The following is a 23,602-nucleotide window of genomic DNA, read 5'->3' as shown; positions in this document are numbered from 1 at the left end:
TTCCGAAGTAAGGTTGATATTAGTATTGTCTGCTGAAGAGTTCCGTTTATTTCAGTCTGTGAAATGGATGCATCTACACAAAGGCATGTAAATAAAAAAATATATATATATTTTTTTTAATAAGGTCGAGTTTGCCCCATTATTTCATTGGTATTCGACTTTTGTTTTTAGCTAATTTACTGTTTTACTGTTCACCATTCCGTTCGAAGGTTGCCCAATTGTTTACTAGATATTTTCTAATGTTACTGGTGAGCATCCTGCAGTTGAGTCTCGTGTTTAAGCAGATTTTCCATTGGTATAATGGGATGTGTGGTTTTGCTTTGTCAATGTATGCTGTAAGGGTGCTGGTTTAAGAGACCTGAATTTTAAATTGTGAAGCTTCTACCTCCCGAGTTCGTTTGTGTGTATTTGACTCCTCGGTCTAAGCACAAAAGCAACTTCAAAGGGTATCCCGGCACTGAGCAACCTACTCTAGTTGGAAAAAGATGACTAAAGATAGCTTCTTTCCAGAAAAGACAGGATCTTAAGACGTTTCCTGAATTTGAGGTGTATAATGTGTGTGTGTGTGTGTGTGTGTGTGTGTGTGTGTATATATATATATATATATATATATATATATATATATATTTTTTTTTTTTAAATCTTCGTTGGCATGTGCTTCCAAGCTTTGACAGTGTAGACCGCAAAATGCTCTACAGCTATTTCACATTTTACATAATTTAGGGATTTTGAAAATAAGTTTGTTTTATAATTAAAGCCTAAATTTATTTACTATTGTTACACAATTTAAAATGAGAGCTACGTGGAAGGTCCTAGCGGCACCCTAATCCCAATTGTGGTTGGCATGTTTTGTAGTTTCCTAAAGTTGCCTTATTTATTGTTGTTTCACACCTCTTTATAGGCTTATTAGAACCTTGGTTGTTAGGTGTTATGTTGGCACACTAGTCTGTGCACATTTTTTAGTTTCTACTCTTAAAGAATATATTTAAATGGGTATTCTATGCAATTGTGTGTAGAGGGCGGGAGGGCCAAGGTGCCTTTCAAATGGTAGAGCATTCTTGGGCTGAATACACCTTAGGTTTTTTAATTTGTAGGACTTGTCTAATCTCGAAGTTGAGACGCTAATGAACCACAATGCTCTTCAGCCTAAACCTTTGTAAAGGTCACATAACCTTTAATTCCAGACGGGATGGGAGGGGTGCCGAGGGAGGGAGATATGACGTATAAATCTGGCCTTTCTTGGTTACTGTACTCCAAAAACAGTGACTTTATATATTATATTAGTAGTTCTGTATGGAAGATTTCGGGGTTGATTCACTCTCAATTCCAACCAAAAAATAGTTCAGGGTTTTGAGTAATTTCAAATCATCTAAATCTTGGGCAATTAGAGTTTAACATGATTCTGTTTGCGCTGGACTACTGAGGAGATCCAAAGCGAATCCAGTGAACACAGAGTGTAATGATTTAGCACATACTGGTTCTTAACGTGTCAGTATTGGCGCTATAGTTATTCTGTGGGACATGCGACTACACAAAAAGAAAACATGCAATGCTTTGGGCAGCCGTGACATTTTAGCCATTCATGGGAGGCTTGGAGGCTTCTGTGTTCTGCTTTTTTATGACTTCATAAGGCGTATAAAGATCTTTTGATTTGACGTTTGCATTTGTTTTCACAAAAGAATAAACGAGAGTTCGATAAACTGGAACTTGTTTATCTAAGCTAGTCTTATTTATTTCGAGCATAGCAGATAGTTTAAAATATTTTCTTCTTGATGATTTAGTAGTAGAATTATACTTTCATGCACAGCCTATGACTGTTTATTTTATGATTGTGAGGTGGCATTATTGGCATTCAGGAAGGTTGGCTGCAGACATGTACAGAAACATTGCTTGATGTGTAGTCTATACACATGTCTTAATGGAGTCAGAGAAACCTGATGTGTGTGGTTTTAGGGGAGGCAGATTATCAACTATTTACCCACTTTAAAATGTACATTTTTTATTGACTGATTAAATTATTTTATTTGTCCTCTGTTAGATATTGTGTTGGTGTGTTACCATATAAAATTCAACTAAAGGGCGTTTTGCAGTAAAATGTAAACGTAATAAGAGTGATCACGCCTGTCAATTTTTGTCAGTTTTAGCTAGTCTGGGGTAATATTTTTGGAGCAAGCAATCCAAAATATATATTTTGCGGTGGACAGGTGATTTAATGATGCAGCTATGTGGCACCGGTTAAAGGAGTTTAAATTTTGATAATTTATTGATCGTCATAAAAACGCTAGGATTTAAAAGAGATTCACAATATCTATTGAAATTAACTGGTGGCCTAATATGTCTTTAGTATATATGTGGCTGTTGCCTAATTTTATGGAATAACATCTCAAAGAGTGAACATTTAAATATGTACAATTTGTAATTAAACCACTCATTCCCTTCTCTTGTTTTCATAAAGCATATTTAGGATATTTTTTTTTTTTGAGATTTGTACAAAAAGTCACAAGTAAAAACAGAACAGATATCTGAGCATTAATTTATCTTAAGAGAAAATCAATATAGTTGTTGTCAAAACATAATGGTGTCTTTCTTGGTGCGTAACAGTTTGAAGAAAAGGATGGTGCATCTGCGAGAATAGACATTGAATAATGGGATTTAGGTAAACCATGTATCCAGGATGAAAGTGAAACTCAACCATTCCTTTACTGTATTCAATTACAAAAACCCTAGTGCCCAGTGCTTAAAAATATAATTTTACATGTTATATGTAAGATATAACCAGAACTCAAGTTGAGTTGGATATGAGCAGTTGGTACCCAAGTGCAGAGAAATTTCCAGGCATCTGCAAAACCTAATGGTAACAACACTTTATGATGGAAAACGTTAGAAAAAGGCAACAGATGTGGGACGTCAAACAATTAGAAGAACATTGGATCTTAATAACTACCTTATTCCGTGAAACATATCTTGATATTATTCACAAAAGAATAAAAAGTTAAAAGTACTGGAAGACATGTTCATATGACAGAGTTAATTTATTGTTAAGGGAAATGGGTGGAGGCAAACAGAAAGAGACCGAACCAGAGACAATCTACTGTTTGCCGTTTTCGTGCCTCTAGCACACTGATGCCAGTAAACGTTGCTGAAACTGGAAAAAGGTAGCTGCTGTTAGCTTTCAAACTGTGAAAGAACATTTGTCTTGTCACAAATACTCAATTTGGATGGTTTGTAGTCTGGAGAAAAGGTAAATCTAAAAAAAAAAATCCTTGTCCCATTAGAGAAGGGGGATGTGTGGGATGCCTGATTCTGGAGAAATTAGATCTATTTCGTAATCAACAACAATAAGGGTGCATGTGGAAAAGTGAAGACAAGGAAGAAAACTTGTAAGAGTCAGATCTGCTGGGTCAAAAAAGTACAACATTGGATTTATTACATAAAAGAATACTTACTGGTATATATTAGAACACACTTTTTTCACAGAACGTTTATGTACGTAATATTCTTTCAGAAGCCTAAGTCATAGCAAGCCCACATAATAATAAGACTTGAGGAATGAGGCAGCTACATTTTATGAATGCACTAGCCTACTATCAACAAATATGTAGATGCACAGCATGCCTATTTTGATGATGCACCAATCAATTCTTGAATAGTGACTGTCTTAACTGTACAAATATAATCTCAATGAATTTGAGATTGTATTGTTTGCCAAGAGGATTGATATGGACTTTTTTGCGAAGAAGTTTTTTTAACATATATTCCCAATGTTGCTTTTGATGAAGAGTATGGGATGTCATTTCTAAGTAGATGTCATATCTAATTTCTTGTAATTTATCTAGGCCCTTGTTATAGCAGGAATTTCGCTTCAAACTGCCAACCTGTATGGATACATCCACTGTAAAGTAGGAGGGCAAAAACATATAGGCAAAATGGCATCCAGGTTTTTGTCACAGCAGTTGTTTCAGAGGGTAAGTGTTTGCAAATTGGACTATGATTTCAACTGTTCTCAAATGTAAAGCAGAACTACTATAATTTCATTATTTGCCATGACTATAGAAGTCAGAATACTGATTTGATTGGTAGAGATACTTGAAACAATACAATAAAATGGTAATTTTGTTTGCTACATGGTGCCATAAAACATCTCAAGACAGCGGCAATGCGAGCCCGAGCTGTATTTCTTCCTGCTTAATGATGCCAAGTTTACATTTGTAACTATTATTAGTGGTATAGCAATGTTGCATATAGTTGATGTGAACGTGTGAATATAAGAGTATCTTTTTTTAAACCGGATTGGAGAGAGAGAGGAATTTGGAGCTGAAAGACAAATGGGCCGTTATACATTTTATTCTTGCCTTTTCTGTGGGGGAACAGCAGGAAAAGTAGACCCGACATGTGGGGTCGGGCAAATGGAATAAGATCACTTCCCTCAGCAACTCTTGCACTTCATCCCATATTTTCTTTCTACTTGAAGGATGCCCATTGCCGGAATAGAGAGGATCTAAAACACTTTATGAAAACATCTGGGGACCCAGAAAGAATGAAAGGTCTCATCATGCACCAAGGTCCTGCTCTCAATATCCCCTTTTTAATGATCTGATTCTGGTTCCTTGTACTGGTTTACATGATACATTAATTATACTGATGAATACTTCTAACCACAGATTACTCACTTTGTGAATATTCCCCAGGCATCAGACTAGATTCAGAAACTTTAAAGCAGTACTCCTGCTTACCGGTAGATGGTGTCGTGTGCTTCCACACTGATGGCATTTCACTCCAGAAGTGACAAGCAGATCCACAAATAACCACCATCTATGCTCTCTGACATCAGATCCTTTCCTTCTGTGCCTTCAGACCACGATTCAGGGCGTGTCATTGGTCTTCAAGACCACAAATTTCAGTAGAATTTACCTGTGTGCAAGGGAAAACCTCACTCCCTCCGATGACAAGGTCCAAATCGTGTACAGACTGCAGCAGATGTTTCTTTGGTATCCCAGGCCAGAGCAAAACTACACGTCCTGTGAAGACTGCACCCTGGTGAATCTGAAGGCCGTACTGAACCGTGAGGACAAACTTCACTGCACCAGACACAATAAGACTCCTTGACTTGACCGGCCACATTTGAAAGGAAGGTCGCATTCCCATTCTTGTGGAAAATCTTTATTGTGGTTGAAGTCTTCCAGTAAGTCTAAGAAAAAACATAAGAAGTCAAAGCAGTCTCCAAGGAGGGTATGAAGGTGTCAACTTGCCTCTTGGTCTAGCTCTGGATAACATTCAGATCTGATTCAGAGTCTAGACCCGGTGAACTCCAAACTTTCATATAGCCTGACTGTGACAATAAAGCAAGTAGAAGCCTTCATAGAGGCCATGCTGTGCATTTTCTGCACCCTCCCGCATGCCTTCAGGCTCCAAGTACCTGCAGCAGCCTCCCATCAGACTTCTGCCAGCGGGTCTACACCTAGGTTTGTGCCACTTGAATTTGCATCAGGTTGAGCACTGGCTTCAAAGCTGCCTTTGGTTTTGATGCCCCTCCCTGCGCCGGTTCTCTTTGCATCGTTGCAAGGGCTGCAGATGTCGGAGAATCTACGGTCCATTATGCTGACTCTGCAGAGTTCACCACAACCAAGGACACACCCAGACCTGACCGGGACGCAGCCAACAGGCAATCACTTCAATTCTTACATTTTAACCTTACCACGCAAGGGGGCCCAAACTTTGCACAATCTTTTTGCCACTTACTCGGATAATGACAAGTATGAGGCTATGGGTTTGTCTTGGGATTGTGTAAGCATTGGAAGCCACATTGCAAGCAAAGCCCCATCCCCCCTTTTTGTTCTTCCCTCAAAGCAGTTGGTTGGGGGGTCTTCCCTGAGTCCAATATTATTTAATGTCTCAAGTTGGCATTGTGCTAATTCTCTTAAATCTAAAGCGTTATGTGCTGTGTTAAGGATAACCTAAGAACCCTCTGCCACTGGATTTCTGACCTCCTGAGGGTAGCTGTATTCTAGTAGTGGTATCTTCGATTCAGAATTTTGGACTGTATATGGACAGTGATATTTTGCTTACAAGGCACTTCAACCGACTCATCTGCTTGCTTTTCATGCATGCAGATATTGGGCAATATTTTACGCCAGCTACCCAGTCAGTTATGTCCTCTACTAGTACAGAGTGTCACCTTGTTTAGACTTGAGTATGGTAATGCACTGTTTTTGGGGACTGCATGTAACTTATTACATGTCTTTAACATATTCAGTCAACCGCAGAAAATGTAAGCTTGACCGCCGACGTACTGACCCTTTTGGCTTAAGGGGGCCTTAGAAAGAGTGTTTCAGCATCAGAAGTAGGAATTGGATGTTATTCCCGATACCTGTGCCAAAGAAGGACCATTGCCTTCATCCTATTTTAGATCTTCATCCTCTCAAAGCCTGTGGAAGTTGTTCACACTAGCCCAGCTCCTATCTGCCCTAACTCCCAGAGACTGAATGGTGGTGTTGGACCTGCAGGTTATTTCCATATCCCCAAACTACAGATACCGCCTGCAGTTTAACGTCTGCCAGAAGCATTTTCAGTATGTAGCACTCCCTTCTACCTTCACCAGTGCCCCTCAGGTCTTTACGACAGGTAAGGCTGTGGCCACAGCATACCATAGGAGGTCAAGGGTTTGAGTCTTCCCCTAAGTCGAAAAATGGCTATTAAAGGTGGGCTCACCTCAAGCAGCCATTAGCAACCTCAAGGCAACAGTGAACCTCCTAACATTGTTTGGGTTTACTATCATTGCACCAAAATCACACCTCACTCCTTGGCAGGCACTCCAGTTCATCAGCACTATTCTGGATTTGGTATGGTTTTGTGCCCTCCCCTGTGTGAATAGGCTCTGTGCCTTTTGAAGTGGCTGAATGGCCAAGGAATTTCACTCTTGGGGAACCACCGTGCAGGATCTCTGTATGCGAGGGGGTGGATAAATTCAGCCGCCAACACTTATCGGATCATGAATGGCAGTTGCACCTAGAAGTGGCACACAGCGGTTTCAAGCAACGGGGAGAACTATTTCCCACTGCTGAAAATGTGCATTACCAAACATATTGTGTAATGGAGTTTCCAAGGCGGCTCTCTCTCAGATGCCTTCGACCTAGAGTGAAGCTCGGGATGCTTGTATGCCTTCCCACACTACCTCTCCTGCTCCTAGTTCTGAAGAAGAGAAGAAACGACCAGGCCAAAGTTATCAGACTTGCACTGTATTGGGCCAGGAGAGCCTGGTACCCAGATAAATTGATGTACCCTAGTTATTAGGATACGTTTGTGCTGTGGTGCTGCACCCAAGACATTAACCCACTACAAGCAAAGTTGTCTGAAGTTTTGATGTTTGTTTTGTCCGTGGCCCAGTAAGGACTTACTTTTGGCCCCTTTTAAAGACTATTTCTTGGGACTTTTGGCTTTTTACTGTTGCAAGATCGACCTTTTTTTATTTAAATCACCTCATGACATTTTTTAGAGTTTTGCAACAATTGTTGCCAAAACCCTTTGTGAGGTCACAGTGGTTCTTGAACTTAGTGCTCACTTTTTTCATGTGCACCCTATTGCGCTGCTAGTTTTCTACTGAGAATTCTGATGTTGAACATGATCGTGCTCATCACCATAACAATGCCAGATGTGTGAGCAAGCTGCAGGATCTTTCTGTCAACACCCCTTATACGATGTTCTTTCCACATAAGTTAGTGTTGAACTTGAGTTTCCTTTCTACCAAAAGTGGTCAATTCATTTCCTGCCAGTCAGGCTATTACCCAAACAGCATTCTTTGCTTTACCTCATACCTCTTAAGAGGAAGAGAGTCACCATCGTTAGACTCCAAGAGGGCCCTACGCTTGTAGATTGATTGCACCAAAGACCATCAGGAGGACGATCAGCTGTTTGTTGGGTTTTTCGAATCAAAGGAGCATGAAGCAGTGCAAAAACAGATGATCTCTTGATTGTTCTCAGCTGTGTGCTTACTCAGAAACACACCTGAAGTCTGTTAGATTGGTTGCTGTTTGATCAAGGTGAGCCAGTGCTCGGGTATTAGTCCACACATCTTTGGGGTTTTGTTGTCCACCTCATTAAGGAGTTTGCACTTCCCTAATAGCAAATTGTATCTACAGGGGAAAACTCTGCCACTGTCCCTCGCTTTAAATGTGGATACAGATAAAAAGCTGGTTGTTTACAGGTCTTGTTCCTCCAGCCTTGCCAGGTTGCTACAGGGCATAGACAGTTCTACTAGCTGTGCAGTTACACTACTACTACTGTTTCTGTTGTGCTGGCCCCTCATTGTGCACATGCCAATCCAGTCCATCTACCCTCATCCATGATGGCCAGTGAGCACCATCTTGTAATGTCCTCTGCGGAATGCTCACTATCAGCATTTGCAAGTATGACATAATACCACTACTAGTGTGAAAAAGCTAATTCTACAGGAATGAAAAGGAGCCCTAGATGAACCAAACTAAAACAAGCAAAGTTGATATAGATATATATGGAGAATGTCATTTACCCAGTGTACATCTGTTCGTGGCATGCAGTGCTGCAGATTCACATGCTGTGCATATCGTGCCATCTAGTGTTGGGCTCGGGGTGCTACAAGTTGTTTTTCTTCAAAGAAGTCTTTTTTTTTTTTTTGAGTCACAGGATCGAATTATTCCTCTTCTCGGTGATAGTGCACATGGGCATTGACTCCTTTGTTAGATTGTTTTCCTGCAGAAGGGTATAGGAAGGAGTGATAGAGTGAAAAAATGGAAATGTACAACTACATGTAATAAGTAAATAAGATGTCCATGCAAATGTTAATATATATATGTACATATGTACAAATGAGTACTGCAACGACTACAGGCTCCCGGGGAAGAGGGAGGGCGCATGTGGCTCTGCAGCACTACATGGCACGAACAGATGTACACTGGCTAAGTGACATTTTCCATTCCGTGGCATGTGTAACTGCAGATACACATGCTGTGCATAGACTAAAAAGCAGTTCTCCTCCCAATAAAGCGGTGGCTAGCCTGTAGAGGTTGAAATGGTCTGAAATAATGCTTTTAGCACTGCTTGGCCAACATTGGCTTGTTTTTTTGATAAAACATCCACATAGTAATGCTTTGTGAATGTATGTGGTGTGGACCATGTGGCAGCCTTGCCTATGTCTGCCATTGGAATGTTCCCTAAGAATGCCATTAGAGGCACCCTTTTTCGTAGTGGAATGTACTTTAGGATTTATCAAAAGTTGTCTTTCTGCTTTAATGTAACATGTTTGAATACATCTCACAATCCATCTAGCTAATCCTTGATTTGAAACAGGATTACCTTTATGTGGTTGTTGGAAAGCAACAAAAAGCTGTTTAGTTTTCCTAAAATCTTTTGTTCTGTCAACGTAGTACATTCAAGCTCTTTTAAGCTCAAGAGTGTGTAGAGCTCTTTCAGTTGAGTCTGGCTGTGGAAAGAAGACTGGCAATTCCACTGACTGATTAATGTGAAAAGGTGAAACTAATTTTGGTAAAAAGTTTGGGTTTGTCCTAATTACAACTATGTTTGTGTACTTGGAAAAGCGGTTCCTCTTGAGTAAATGCCTGAATTTCACTCCCTCTTAATTAAGTAATTGTTACTAAGAAAGCAACTTTCCTTGTGAGAAATTGATTATCACATGAGTGCATGGGCTCGAATGGTGGTCCCATTAGTCTTGTGAGTACAATATTAAGATTCCATGCAGGAACTGGTGGAGTTCTGGGTTGAATAATACGTGTAAGTCCTTCCATAAAAGCTTTTATGACAGAAACTCTAAGGAGAGAAGTGTGTTGTATGGTTTGTAGGTATGCTGATATAGCTGTTAGATTAATTTTAATAGAGGAAAAAGCTAAGTTAGATTTTTGTAAATAAAGCAAGTATCACACTATCTTGTACTGATGCTTTAAGTGAATCTATATTTTTAGGTTGGCAGTAGTAAACAAACTGTTTCCACTTGTTTGCATATTATTGTCTGGTTGTTGGTTTGCATGCTTGTTCTAGAACTTCCATACATTCCAATGGAAGGTGTAACTATCCAAACTCCATGACTTCAGGAGCCAAATCGCTAAATTGAGTACACTGGGATTGGGATGCCTGATTTGACCTTTGTTCTGTGTTAACATATCTGGTCTGTTTGGAAGTTTGAGATGGGGCACTACTGACAGATCCAGGAGTGTTGTGTACCAGTATTGCCGTGCCCATGTGGGAGCTACGGGTATCATGGTGAGAGAGGTGTGATGCATTTTGTTGACCAGAAATGGAATTAACAGGAGAGGGGGAAAAGCATAAGCAAATATCCCTGACCAGTTGATCCATAGAGCACTGCTCTTGGACAGAGGGTGTTGGTGTCTGGATGCGAAGTTTTGGCATTTTGCATTTTCGCTTGTTGCGAAAAGGTCTATGTCTGGTGTTCCCCACATTTGAAAGTAATGTTGAAGTAGCTGTGGGCGAATCTCTCACTCGTGTATTTGTTGCTGCATCCTGCTTAGTAGGTCTGCTAACTGCTTGTGTATCCCTGGGATGTATTCTGCTAGTAAGTAAATCTGATTTTTTTTTTCTTCAGATAATACATTGTTGTCATGTTATCTGTTCTTATTAAGACTGTCTTGTGTGTGATTTGAGGTTAAAATGCTTTTAGGGCCAATAACACAGCTAACAATTCTGAATGATTTCTGTGATAAGTTAATTGCGTTGAGTTCCATTCCTCTTATATGGTTAGGTTGTTGAGATGAGCTCCCCAACCTGTCATTGACGTATCTGTTGTGGTTATGGTCTGTGGCACTGGGTCCTGAAATGGCCGCCTTTTTATTAAGTTGTTGTGATTCCTCCATTGTAGAGATTTGTAAGTTTGGCGGTCTAACAAAACTAGATCCTGTAGCTGACCCTGTGCCTGAAACCATTGTTTAGAGAGACACTGTTGCAGTGGTCTCATGTTTAGTCTTGCATATGGTACTATTGCTATGCATGATGCCATCATCCCAATAGTTTCATGATAACTCTTACAGTTTAATTTTGATTGACCTTTATTTGTGATATGAGGTATTGAAAAGCCTGTATCCTCTGTGGATTTGGGTAGGCTAATGCTTTTTGAGTATTAAGAATTGCATCTAGATAAGGTTGAACCTGTGCTGGTTGAAGATGAGATTTTTGGTAACTGATTGTGAACCCTAATGTGTGTAGGGTATCTATTGTGCATGGAGTGTGCTGTTGACTCTGTAGAGTATTGCTGGATGTTATTAGCCAATTGTCTAGATGAGTGAAGGCATGTATGTGTTGTCTTCTGAGGTGAGCTGCTACTACAGCTAGACATTTTGTGAAAACCCTTGGAGCTGTTGTTATGCCGAAGGGAAGTACTTTGAATTGGTAGTGTTTGCCTGATATTACGAATATTAAGTATTTGCGGTGAGCTGGATGTATGGGAATATGAAAGTAGGCGTCTTTGAGGTTTAAAGGAGTCATGTAACTTATTCTTTTATAGTAGTGGAATTACAACCTGTAGAGTGACCATGTGAAAATCTTCTGACAGGATGTATAGATTTAGAGGTCTGAGATCTAGGATGGGTCTGAGAGTACCATCCTTTTTTTGGTACAAGGAAATATAGTGAATATACTCCTGTTCCTTGTTGCGATATTGGAACGATTTCTATTGCTCCTTTTAGTAATAGAGATTGTACCTCTTGTTTTAGCAGAACAGTGATTTCTGGAGAGAGTCTGTGAGAATGAGGAGGAATATTTAGTGGAGTAGAAATGAGTTCTAGGCAATAACCGTTGCGGGTAATTGAAAGTACCCATTGGTCTGTGATGATGTTTTGAAAAGGAAGAGTGGAATTGTTGCAGTCTTCCTCCCACAGGAGACATGTGGGTTTGTGGGATGTTGAGGAAGTCATTGTTTTGTGGGAGAGGTAGCACTTTTCGAAGCATTAAACTTTCCTCTGGCTCTAAGGTTTTTGGCCTCTGTAAGAGCCTCTAAATGACCCTCTTGCCTAATATTGTTGCATTTGTTTGGGACGGGAGGTGGAAGCCTCTGTAGTTTGGGGTTTGAAGCCTCCCTTAAACTGTTGTTTCCGTAAGGAACCCCAAAAAGGTGTGGTATATAGGGCTCCCATGGCTTTTGCAGTGTCATAATCCTTTCGGAGTTTCTCAATAGTAGTATCTACTTCCGGTCCGAATAGATGCTGTTTATCGAAAGGCATGTTGCGCGCTGCCTGCTGTATTTCGAGTTTACACCCGGAGGACCTTAGCCATGCATGTCGTCTAATTGTTACACTAGTGTTGATACTTCTAGCTGCAGTGTCAGCTGCGTCTGGGGCAGATCTAATCTGGTTATTAGTGATAGCCTGTCCCTCTTCAGCAATTTGTTGTGCTCTCTTTTAGTGCTCCTTGGGTAGACACTGCAAGAATTCTTGCATTTCATCCCAGAGTGTCCTGTCATACCTTGCTAACAGAGCTTGGGAATTGGCAATACGCCATTGGTTAGCTGCTTGTGGAGCTACCCTTTTACCCGCAGCATCAAACTTCCTACTTTCCTTGTCAGGGGTGGAGTATCCCCCAAAGACTGGCTATTAGCCCTTTTCCTAGCTGCACTGACCACAATGGAATCTGGTGGCACTTGTTGGGTAATGCACTCTGTTGGTGCAGGCTTATTATTTCTACCAATTTTTCGTTTTAAAACCCTAGCTTTGACTGGATCTTAACATATATATCGTCTGCATGTTTAAGCATACCAGTCAGCATTGGTAAGCACTGGTAGCGTGTATGGGGTAGAGGATAATGTACTGAAAAGAAAGTCCTCTTCCAAGGGTTCTGCTTGCATTTGAACCCCATGGTATGCAGCTGCCCTAGATATGACCTGTATGTAAACTGTACTATCCTCTGGAGGTGAAGGTTTGGTAGGATAAAGATCAGGATCATTGGACGGTATAGGGTCCGAGTCATACAAGTCCAAAGGGTCCACTATATCTCCATGTGAGTAAGTGTGAGAGTGTGATGGTGAAGGTAGTGGTGGTGTGGGGTAGTAGGTGGTGGAGAAAAGGAAAGCTGTGGTGAAGGTAGATGGAGAGGTAGTGGCTTCTCTTTTACATTTTTTTTTTCTGGTGGCAGAGCAGTGGCAAGAGTCTCTCGAAATGCCAGCTTCCTTTTGGTTTGTGGTGGTAGAGAAGCAATAATTTTCCGTTTCTTTATGGATACATATTCTCCTCTGTTTACTGTCCATGACCTCCAAAATTGGTTGGATATCAGAATCCTATGTTTGATATTCTGATGTTTTTGTGCCCTTAGAGGACTGTTCACTATTTGTCTTGGGCATACGCTTTAAACGGCTCGAAAGTCCTGTCTCTTCTGTGTGGAAGGATGTTTTCAGCTCCGAAACGGTGATAAGTTTTTTTCAGTCCCAAAGAAATGAGCCAAGGTTTCGGCTCTAAAGCCAGACGCTGTATTTTTCGACTCCGAAGAATGTAGGCGTCGGCTCAGAGGTGGAGCTTCTTATCTTTTTGCTCAACTGCGGCACCCAAACAAGCGTGACCTGTTTATGGGGTAACTTGGCCTTTTTCAGTGCCGAACCCGAGGGCCGGTCGCCTACAAGTTTCTTTCTGGTAGGACCACGGCTTTCCAGCAGTGATGCACCCAATGCCTTAGTAGATTTTTTGGAAGTGGGCGTAGGGGGGCAGGTGTATTCACTGCTGAGCCGCTGTGATAGGTTGGCTGTCTTCTGATCCTGGTTCGGAGTCGGAATCCTGAATTGAAACAGCTGTCTGTGCCTGCTCCTCCTCTAAGGTGTTGGTAGACTGTATTTTTCGACGACATTTCGAGTCTTCTTGCTCTTCGGTCGCGCGGTGTCTTTTTCGACCAAAACGACCGACAGGCTCCACAATCTCCTCTCGATGTTCAGGAGAAAGGCAAAGATTACATACCACATGCTGGTCAGTGTAAGGGAATTTCACGTGGCATCGAGGACAGAATCGGAATGGACCTTGATCCATCAGGCAATGGCATGGTAGGCCCAAGAAGGGTGTTTTCTTGATCCTGACGGTACTATCGGATCAATTGCAGAGGTAAACGTCGGTCAAAACAATACCAACGGTATAATAAAGCAAATATAAAGTTTCCGAATCAAAAGTCTCAGAGCGAGAGGAAACCCGTCCGAACCTGACGGTGGAAAGAAAACAATCTAACAAAGGAGTTGATGCCCATGCACACTATCACCAAGAGGAGTCATCATTCGATCCCTGACTGAAAAAAAGACTTCTTTGAAGAAAAACAACTTGCAACACTCCGAGCCCAACACTAGATTGCAGGATATGCACATCATGTGTATCTGCAGCTACACATGCCACCGAACATATATCATTAGTATATTAATTCCTGTAGAGTTAGTTTTTTTCACACTAGAAGTGGTATTATGTAATTCTTGCATTCATTTGAAGCAAGCTTTTCTTTCCGAAAGGACACTTGGTTCTCCTTCCACTGCACTAACTCTCTTTGGTCGCAGAACTGTTAGTCTTTTAGTGAAGTTGTTTGCCATCTGTGCCAGCAAAATGTTTGAAATTGTTAGTACGTGTTTTTGGGACTCAAACATCCCACTTAAAGCTCAAGTGGCTCCTTAAATAGGTCTTCACCGAGTAAGCATGATTTTCTGTTTGGTAGTTTAAAGGAAAAATTCCAGTTCTTCTTTTGGCCCTCTGGAAAAAAAAAAAAAAAGATGATTGTCCTAGACACCATTAACCAGTCTCTTTATAAAAGTAAAAAGCCCCAGCCTGAGACCACACCTGGTTCTCCTCAAGTAAGTTGATGCCTATCAGACCCCACATATTGTTATAGGAAAAAAGACCACATCAGTTCAGGTTACTTTTAGGTGCAACATTTAGATTTATTTACAATTCATAAAGGTTTCCCCAGAGTGGTATCATCTACTATCCTAAGAGCCACTGTTTCCCGCTATAGTCCTTCATAGTCAGGTGTCCTTCAGTTTGCCAATATGGGGTCCTTAGGTGGTGGCATTGGACACACTGGAAGTCAGAAGGTCATTCCTCCTGTGTAGAGATAGATGGTCCCAGTAACATCCTCTCGGTCTGTCCTGCAGGTTCACCTAGTACCAGGGTACCCCCAGTGAGTCTTTCCCCCAGGTGGTCACACATGCCTGTGTAGAGAGAAGCACACATCAGCACAGAATAGTCTGAGTTGTCACACTTGTAGAAGTGTGATGATTAGGAGTTGAGTTGGTACTGTCACTGGCAATGCTATTGGATGATGGTAGTGCAGTGGGCTCCTGACAAGGGCCCTGGCACTTATGTTAAAAAAAATAAAATAAGCACTGGTTAAGACCTCAACATGTAGTCATGTCACAATCTCTAGAGGGTCCTGTAAGTTTTCTGTAACAAATCCTTCAGCTCAGTTTGGTCAGCTGTGGCACAAAGAAATCAGGCTTAGTCAATGAAACAGGTATAAAGCATTTAGAAGTGGTGCCAAAACAATAGGTAAGTAAGAAACATGACACAATAAAAAAATTCAACATAAAGAGAGTATTTTTAAAAGTTCAATACCAATCCTCTCTTGGACTGGCCACCGCGGGTTGGGAGCCAGTCACAGGAAAAACTTAGGTTCAGGGAGACAGTTACTTGTTGGGATCAGCAGTTTTAGAGTCGAGAGAGAGGAAGAAGAGAGGAAGAGAGAGAGAAAAAGAAAGACAAACTGACAAACTCTATCTCCTACTGTAGGAAGTTGGCTCTGTATATACTATTTCAGAGTAAGAAATAGTGTGCACAGAGTCAAAGGGTTCCCCTTAGAGGTAAGATAGTGGCAAAAAGAGATAGAGCATTAGAATTATTTTGTGGTAGAGTGGTCGAGCAGTAGGCTTATCAGTGGGTAGTGTTAAGCATTTGTTGTACACACAGAGGCAATAAATGAGGAACACACACTCAAAGACTTACTCCAGGCCAATAGGTTTTTATATTGAAACATATCTTTTCTTAGTTTATTTTAAGAACCACAGGTTCAAGATTTACATCAAACACTTTAAATGTAAGGTACTTCACTTAGATACTTTAGGAACTTTGAATGAACACAATATCCTGTACAGTCTTTGTAAAAATGGCAATAAGCTATTTCAAAAGTGGACACAGTGCAATAATCAACAGTTCCTGGGGGAGGTAAGTATAGGTTAGGTTAGTTTGGTTTGGAAGGTAAGTAAAACACAAGTCTCAAAGTTGGGGCATAGGCAGCCCACCATGGGGGGTTCAAGGCAACCCCAAAGTCACCACACCAGCAGCTCAGGGCCGGTCAGGTGCAGAGGTCAAAGAGGTGCCCAAAACACATAGGCTTCTATGGAGAACAGGGGTGCCCCGGTTCCAGTCTGCCAGCAGGTAAGTACCTGCGTCCTCGGGGGGGGTGGGGCAGACCAGGGGGGTTTTGTAGGGCGCCGAGGGGGACACAAGAAGGTACAGAAAGTACACCCTCAGCGGCACAGGGGCGGCCGGGTGCAGTGTGCAAACAGGCGTCAGGTTTTGTATAGGAAGTAATGGAGGGTCCCGGGGGTCACTTCAACTATGCAGGCAGGCACAAGGGGGCGGGGGGCGGCTCATTGGGGCAGCCACCACCAGGGCTAGGCAGAGGGTCGCCTGGGGGTCGCTCTTGCACTGGAGTTCGGTTCCTTCAGGTCCTGGGGGCTGCGGGTGCAGTGTTGGTTCCAGGCGCTGGGTCCCTTGTTACAGGCAGTCGCGGTCAGGGGGAGCCTCTGGATTCTCTCTGCAGGCTTCGCTGTGGGGGCTCAGGGGGGTCGTCTCTGGTTACTCACAGGCTCGCAGTCACCGGGGAGTCCTCCCTGAGGTGTTAGTTTTCTGCAGGTCGAGCCGGGGGCATCAGGTGCAGAGTGGGAAGTCTCACGCTTCCGGCGAGAAACGTGAAGTCTTTAAAGTTGCCTCTTTGTTGCAAAGAAGTTGCAGGTTTTTGAACAGGGCCGCTGTTCACTGGAGTTTCTTGGTCCTTAGGTGCAGGGCAGTCCTCTGAGGCTTCAGAGGTCGCTGGTCCCTGTTGGATGTGTCGCTGTTGCAGTTTTCTTTAAAGTTGGGAGACAGGCCAGTAGGGCTGGGGCCAAGGCAGTTGTCGTCTCCGTCTTCTCTGCAAGGCTTCAGGGCAGCAGTCCTTCTTCTTGTTAAGGTTGCAGGAATTTTGGGCCATATGTGCGAACACTTTTTCCCATAGACACAGAATGGGTAAAAACCATTGCTACATCTGCCCCCTAGTTTCCTAGGTTCTGGGTAGCCCCTAAATACTGAATTTAGGGGTGTGTTTAGTTCTGGGAGGGCAGTAGCCAATGGCTACTGTTCTGGAGGGTGGCTACATCCTCTTTGTGCCTCCTCTCTGTGGGGAGGGGGGCACATCCCTCATCCTATTGGGGGAATCCTCCACCCTCAAGATGGAGGATTTCTAAAAGCAGGAGTCAGCTCAGGACACCTTAGGGGATGTCCTGACTGGTGGGTGGCTCCTCCTTGTTTTTCTAATTATCTCTCTAGCCTTGCCGCCAAAAGTGGGGGCAGTGGCAGGAGGGGCGGGCATCTCCACTAGTTGGGATGCCCTGTGGTGCTGTAACAAAAGGGGTGAGCCTTTGAGGCTCACCGCCAGGTGTTCTAGTTCCTGCAGGGGGAGATGAGAAGCACTTCCACCCAGTACAGGCTTTGTCCCTGGCCACAGAGTGACAAAGGCACTCTCCCCATGTGTCCAGCAACATGTCTGGTGTGTGGCAGGCTGGCATAAACTAGTCAGCCTACACTGGAAGTCGGGTTGGTATTCAGGGGGCACCTCTAAGGTGCCCTCTGGGTGTATGTTACAATAAATTGCACACTGGCATCAGTGTGCATTTATTGTGCTGAGAAGTTTGATAACAAACTTCCCAGTTTTCAGTGTAGCCGTTATGGAACTGTGGAGTTCGTGTTTGACAAACTCCCAGACCATATACTCCTATGGCTACCCTGCACTTATAATGTCTAAGGTTTTGCTTAGACACTGTAGGGGCATAGTGTCATGCACTTATGCCCTCCCCTGTGGTATACTGCATCCTGCCTTAGGGCTGTAAAGCCTGCTAGAGGGGTGACTTACCTATGCCACAGGCAGTGTGAGGTTGGCATGGCACTCAGAGGGGAGTGCCATGTCGACTTAGTCATTTTCTCCCCACCAGGACACACAAGCTGTGAGGCAGTGTGCATGTGCTGAGCGAAGCGTCCCCAGGGTAGTATAAGACATGCTGCAGCCCTTACAGACCTTCCCTGGCATCAGGGCCCTTGGTACCAGTTACAAGGGACTTACCTGAGTGCGAGGGTTGTGCCAATTGTGGAGACAAAGGTACAGTTTAGGGAAAGAACCCTGGTGCTGGGGCCTGGTTAGCAGGGTCCCAGCACACTTTCAAATCATAACTTAGCATCAGCAAAGGCAAAAAGTCAGGGGGTAACCATGCCAAGGAGGCATTTCCTTACACCTACAATGCCTCAAAGTCCAGTGCAGGTCCAGTTGCTACTGAGTGTCTCTTTCTTGCAGGATGACCAGGGTTTACTTCAAGAATGGCCACACGTCCCATGGAATACGAGACACCTTGGACAGGTCAGGGCTCGGTCTCTGTGCAGGCACTTTAGCAGGCAAGTGATTCTGGGCAACTGGGCTCTCACAAGTGCAGGCTTCCTTCAGCTTTTGTATCCCTGGTGCTGAACAGGCGGCTAGCAACCTGTACCTTGGAGTCACTTTTTTCTGGGACAGATAGAGCCTTTTTCCACAAGTTGTCATTGCAGCGATAGTCCTTTTGAAGAGTCCCTTGGGTTCAGCAAGTTCGGTCCAGTCTTTGGTGCAGCCTCTCTTTGGTGGGTCCAGGGAGCACCAGGGCAGTCATTCTTCTGTTCTGGGTACAGGAAGAGCTCTTCCTCCACGTGTGTGCACAGGGTCTTTTCCAGTCCGTTGGGTTCTGCAGGTGCAGTCCTTGCTTGGTGCTTCTTTGCTGGGTCCTGGGACCAGCAGAGCAGTTCTTTTGTCTTCTTGCCAGTCGAGCAGTGATCTAAGGACTGTGGGCCCGGAGTTCCACTTTTAAGCCATCTGCTTGTTTATGTAAGGGAAGGACTCACTTGGCGATGGTGCAGTTGTTCCCTAGAGGCTATCCAACCCACTTTACATCATGTCTTGGGGGGCTCTGGCCCTCAAACAATCCCAGCATAGCCCTCTTTACCATAAATAAAATGGTACAAGCATCACCCTTGAAAAGAACACCCCCAACCCCAAAAGAGGTAAATAAATCCACAAAATGTACCCTATCCTCTGTTTGATGGGATGTAGGTCGCACCTCGATCACAGCAATTGGTGCAAGGAGGGAACCAAGGATGACGCATACCACATAACTGGTGGGCGAGGCCTTCGTCCTGATACAGTGAGATATCTGTTCTCACTTAGTCTTTTTTTCTTCCTTAGTATAAATAGTTTGTTTTACTGCATGTAGTAGCTCGAATCGGAGGTTAGACAGACTGTCCTGAAAACTCTTCTGCCCCCCCCATGTGGGTTGTGATAACATCTGTACCTGAATCCTGCCTGCTAGAAGGATGCTGAGAACAATATTTTTTGTTGCAATGCTTGTCTAGATTGACAGGGGCCGTCAAATAACGAATAAAAATGTTGTATCACTTGACATTGATGGTCATAATGAAACTGGAAAGAAATTATACTTATTATCGATAGCTTTTACCAAGTTAGCATCCTTGCACCTTCCCTTTTTTATCTCATCACTTGAAACCTTTCCCCTTATCAAGGGTCCTGCCTTAGGCCTCTGCAGATCACCAAATTAAAACAGATAATACAACACAGTGTGGATACTCCTGTTGCATACATGAGACCCATTCAGTTTAGTATGAACCCGAGTAAAATAAAAACCATGATCTATAACAGGTCTGAATGAAGGTTTCTAATTTGCCAGTAAAAGCAGACATGATGTTGTGAAAGTATAAGGCTGCATGGGCGAAAACGTATATCTACGCTAATTTTTTACACTTAGGATAGATACCTTAGAAAAATAGGGGCCAAGATTTGGGGATGTACTTTTATATGTTGGAATATTTTGCATCTCTGTTGTGAAAATATTCTTCAGCACAATCAAGTCAGTACTAGACAACAGAATGGTTATCTATTTTTTTTTTTATTATTCTTTATTGGCATTTTTAGTGATATTCAACCAGTAAAACTGAAATATGCGAAGACGTACTTATCAACACTGCAAATAACCGGTATCAGAAAGGGAAAACAATTGGTGTACAGTCACATTTTTCGTGCCGTCATCCAAGCTGATACCATAAAGGAGAGACAAAGAAATTGCTTTTGCATTTCCAAGGGTGATGCCAAATATATAGGGAATGAAACTAACAAAAAGAAGGAGAAAAATTTCATAGCAACCAAATAAACTAACTATAAAACATCCATTCAGGACTGTAATATGGCGAAAGCAGAAGCACCATAGCTCAGTCATGAGAAACTGCATTTGAGTGGGAGAAAGGCATAGGGTGCCTTTTAAAGCAAAGCAGGGGGGGTTGCCACTGCGGAGGAGCATTGGGGGGAGAGGGGTTTACAAGACGAACCCAGGGCTCATGTATCTACGTGTGCAGTCAGGATACATTCTGGGATAGAATCACCCAAACAGAAGTTATGTAAGGGTATCTAGTTTCTCTCTGAGTTTAAGTACGTAAGTGTCCCAGAGTGTAGCCACTCCTGTCTTTTTGAGCTACGAACTGTGAGTCATAGCGTCTGCTTCAGCCACGGCCCACCTGTGCGGCACCCGCAGCCAACACGTAATAAAGGGTGGCTGTGCAGCTTTCCAGGACATTGCTATTTGATGCTTAAAGAGGGCCATGGCAAGATCCACAAATTTCATGTAGTGTCTTGTGCGTTTCGTAACCCCCAGCAGGCAGAGCTAGGGATCTGGCAGCATCTGCACATCTACCACAGCTTAGATATGTTCCATCACTTGTTCCCTCTCTTGCGCCAGTATCGGGCACCCCAATACCATGTGTATGAAAGTTGCATCAGGATAACCGTAGAGCGGACAGAGCGGTGAGACAGCCAAGAACATCCTGTGGAGTCGTTTTGGCATGTGTGGTACAGGTAGTTGAATGAGTAAATTTGAGGCAAGTATCACGAGACGTACGTTTCAACTGTTCCATAGCCATCTCCCATTAGTTTGGTGTCAGAGCAGTTTCCAGGCATTCCTTCCAACAGTGCCTAGTGGGCATTGCTTGCCCAAAGCCTGCCTTCTGCAGAGCTGTGTATATCACGGACTGCCTTTCTGGCCTGGCCGGCACCTTAAGATACATTGCAATCCATGATGGAGGGTTGGCTCTTCCTATCCCACCGCCCAGGTGGTAACTTCCAGGTGGAGTGCACTGTATGCCAGAAACAATCCAGCTCCCAGCCCATGCCATCTTGCAGGTCCTGAAAGGAATGCAAACTACTATCATCATAGAGATCACCCAGGCTGTTTAATCCTGCCTCGTGCCATGGAGTTGAGCCATGTACTCCCGTTAGGGCTCTCATCCCAGCCATACTCCCAGCTGTGGGTCTAAGTGGTATCCCAAGCCCAGGCTGCATGTACCTGTTTGAACAGAGCTTGTCGGTTCACGCCAAGCTACCCAGGTCCCTGGACAGGCCCCCTTGCAACAGCAGTCAATCCAAAACCCACACGCTGCCCAGTTGCCCCTGAACAGCCCCACCTTCACCCATCACGTCACCCCCGCATGGGCCATTGCAGCTGTGCCACTGCAAAGTAAAGGTTGGGAAATCCCAGAGTACCTTCCAACATTGGGCACTAGAGCATCTGAATAGTAACCCGCTAGCGGGCCCCACCCTCAGATCAACACTGTGTAAATATCTATAATGGACAAGGAAATTACCAACACTAAGCTAGATCGAATGTAATGAAATGAGTTTTCGAAAGTATTGAGATTATGGTAGAGTACAACTCAGTCCTTTGCCCTACTTGAACTTGAAAGCTCCTCTTTGGGTAGCAAATTTGAAATATATTTTAATTTGCGTGCAGGTAGCAAAGAGGAACTTCCCTCCATCTATTCAGTCCTTTTATAGGATGAATGAATAAAAAATAAAAAAAATAAAAACAGGAAGGATACTGCAGATTATTTTCGTTGTTTGCTATTAATAGTAATTAGATTTCTATAGCTAGCTGGTCAATCAATCAATTAATCATTAAATTTAGAAAACGCGCTATGTACCCGTTAGGGTTTCAAGGCGCTGAGGAGGGGAGGAGAAGGGGGTAGCTGCTATCGGTCGAAGAGCCATGTCTCGAGGAGTCTCCTGAAGGTGAGGAGGTCCTGGGTCTGGCGCAGGGAGGTCGGGAGTGAGTTCCAGGTCTTGGCGGCGAGGTAGGAGAAGGATCTGCCGCCGGAGGTCTTGCGCTGGATACGGGGAACGATGGCGAGGGATAGGTTGGCAGAGCGGAGTTGGCGGGAGGGTACGTAGAAGTTGAGTCTGTTGTTCAGGTAGGCGGGTCTGGCGTCGTGTAGTGCTTTGTGCGCGTGGGTGAGAAGTTTAAAGGTGATCCTCTTGTCCACGGGGAGTCAGTGGAGGTCCTTCAGGTGGTGGGAGATGTGGCATCAGCGGGGTATGTCGAGGATCAATCGGGCGGATGCGTTCTGGATGCCTTGGAGTCGTTGGATGTCTTTTGCTGGGATGCCTGTGTAAAGTGCGTTGCCGTAGTCAAGTCTGCTACTGACGAGGGCTTGGGTCACCGTTTTTCTGGTTTCCGTCGGGATCCTCTTGTAGATTCTACGGAGCATGCGAAGGGTGTTGAAGCAGGAGGAGGAGACTGCGTTGACCTGTTTGGACATGGTGCGAGCGGAGGTTGAATATGAATTGTTTTATGATCTGTGCTTACTAGTCGAATCAAAGATTTGTTTCTGATTTGGGTTTTGTAAGTATTTTATTAGAACAACGATTAATGGTTGCACATATCTCCCTATTGTCCAGTCGAGTCAGTTACTTTTTTAACTGTACAGTGAGAAAATGAAAATGTCACTTACCCAGTGTACATCTGTTCGTGGCATCAGTCGCAGTAGATTCGCATGTTCTGCAATAGCTCGCCATCTGGTGTTGGGCCGGAGTGTTACAAGTTGTTTTTCTTCGAAGAAGTCTTTCGAGTCACGGGACCGAGTGACTCCTCCTTTTGTCTCCATTGCGCATGGGCGTCGACTCCATCCTCGATTGTTTTTCCCCGCAGAGGGTGAGGTAGGAGTTGAATTGTAGTAATAGTGCCCATGCAATGGAGTGACTAAGTATGCACTTATTTAAGGTTGAGATGATACATATATAAATAATTGAAGGTAACTTCCAAACTGCTACAGGCTCCCGGGGAGGCGGGTGGGCACATGCGAATCTACTGCGACTGATGCCACGAACAGATGTACACTGGGTAAGTGACATTTTCAGTTCGATGGCATCTGTCGCTGTAGATACGCATGTTCTGCAATAGACTAGTAAGCAGTTATTTCCCCAAAAGCGGTGGATCAGCCTGTAGGAGTGGAAGTAGTCTGAAATAATGTCCTTAATACAGCTT

At 43.5% G+C, this 23,602-nt stretch overlaps 1 protein-coding gene across 2 annotated transcripts in view; it reads left to right on the top strand.

Moving 5' to 3' along the window:
- The window catches only part of TVP23A (trans-golgi network vesicle protein 23 homolog A), a 68,975-nt gene that overhangs the window by 39,404 nt on the left and 5,969 nt on the right, over positions 1–23,602 (top strand). For both annotated transcript variants that reach the window (XM_069210418.1, XM_069210417.1), the window contains exon 6: positions 3,837–3,965. In XM_069210418.1, the coding sequence (XP_069066519.1) occupies positions 3,837–3,965 (129 nt within the window). The remainder of the gene's footprint in view (positions 1–3,836; positions 3,966–23,602) is intronic.

This window comes from Pleurodeles waltl, chromosome 10, assembly GCF_031143425.1.
Source record: "Pleurodeles waltl isolate 20211129_DDA chromosome 10, aPleWal1.hap1.20221129, whole genome shotgun sequence".
In the NCBI taxonomy this organism is placed as follows: Eukaryota; Metazoa; Chordata; class Amphibia; order Caudata; family Salamandridae; genus Pleurodeles; species Pleurodeles waltl.
The sequence above is the reverse complement of the archived record's forward strand: the minus strand, read 5'-3'. Positions and strand labels throughout refer to the sequence as shown.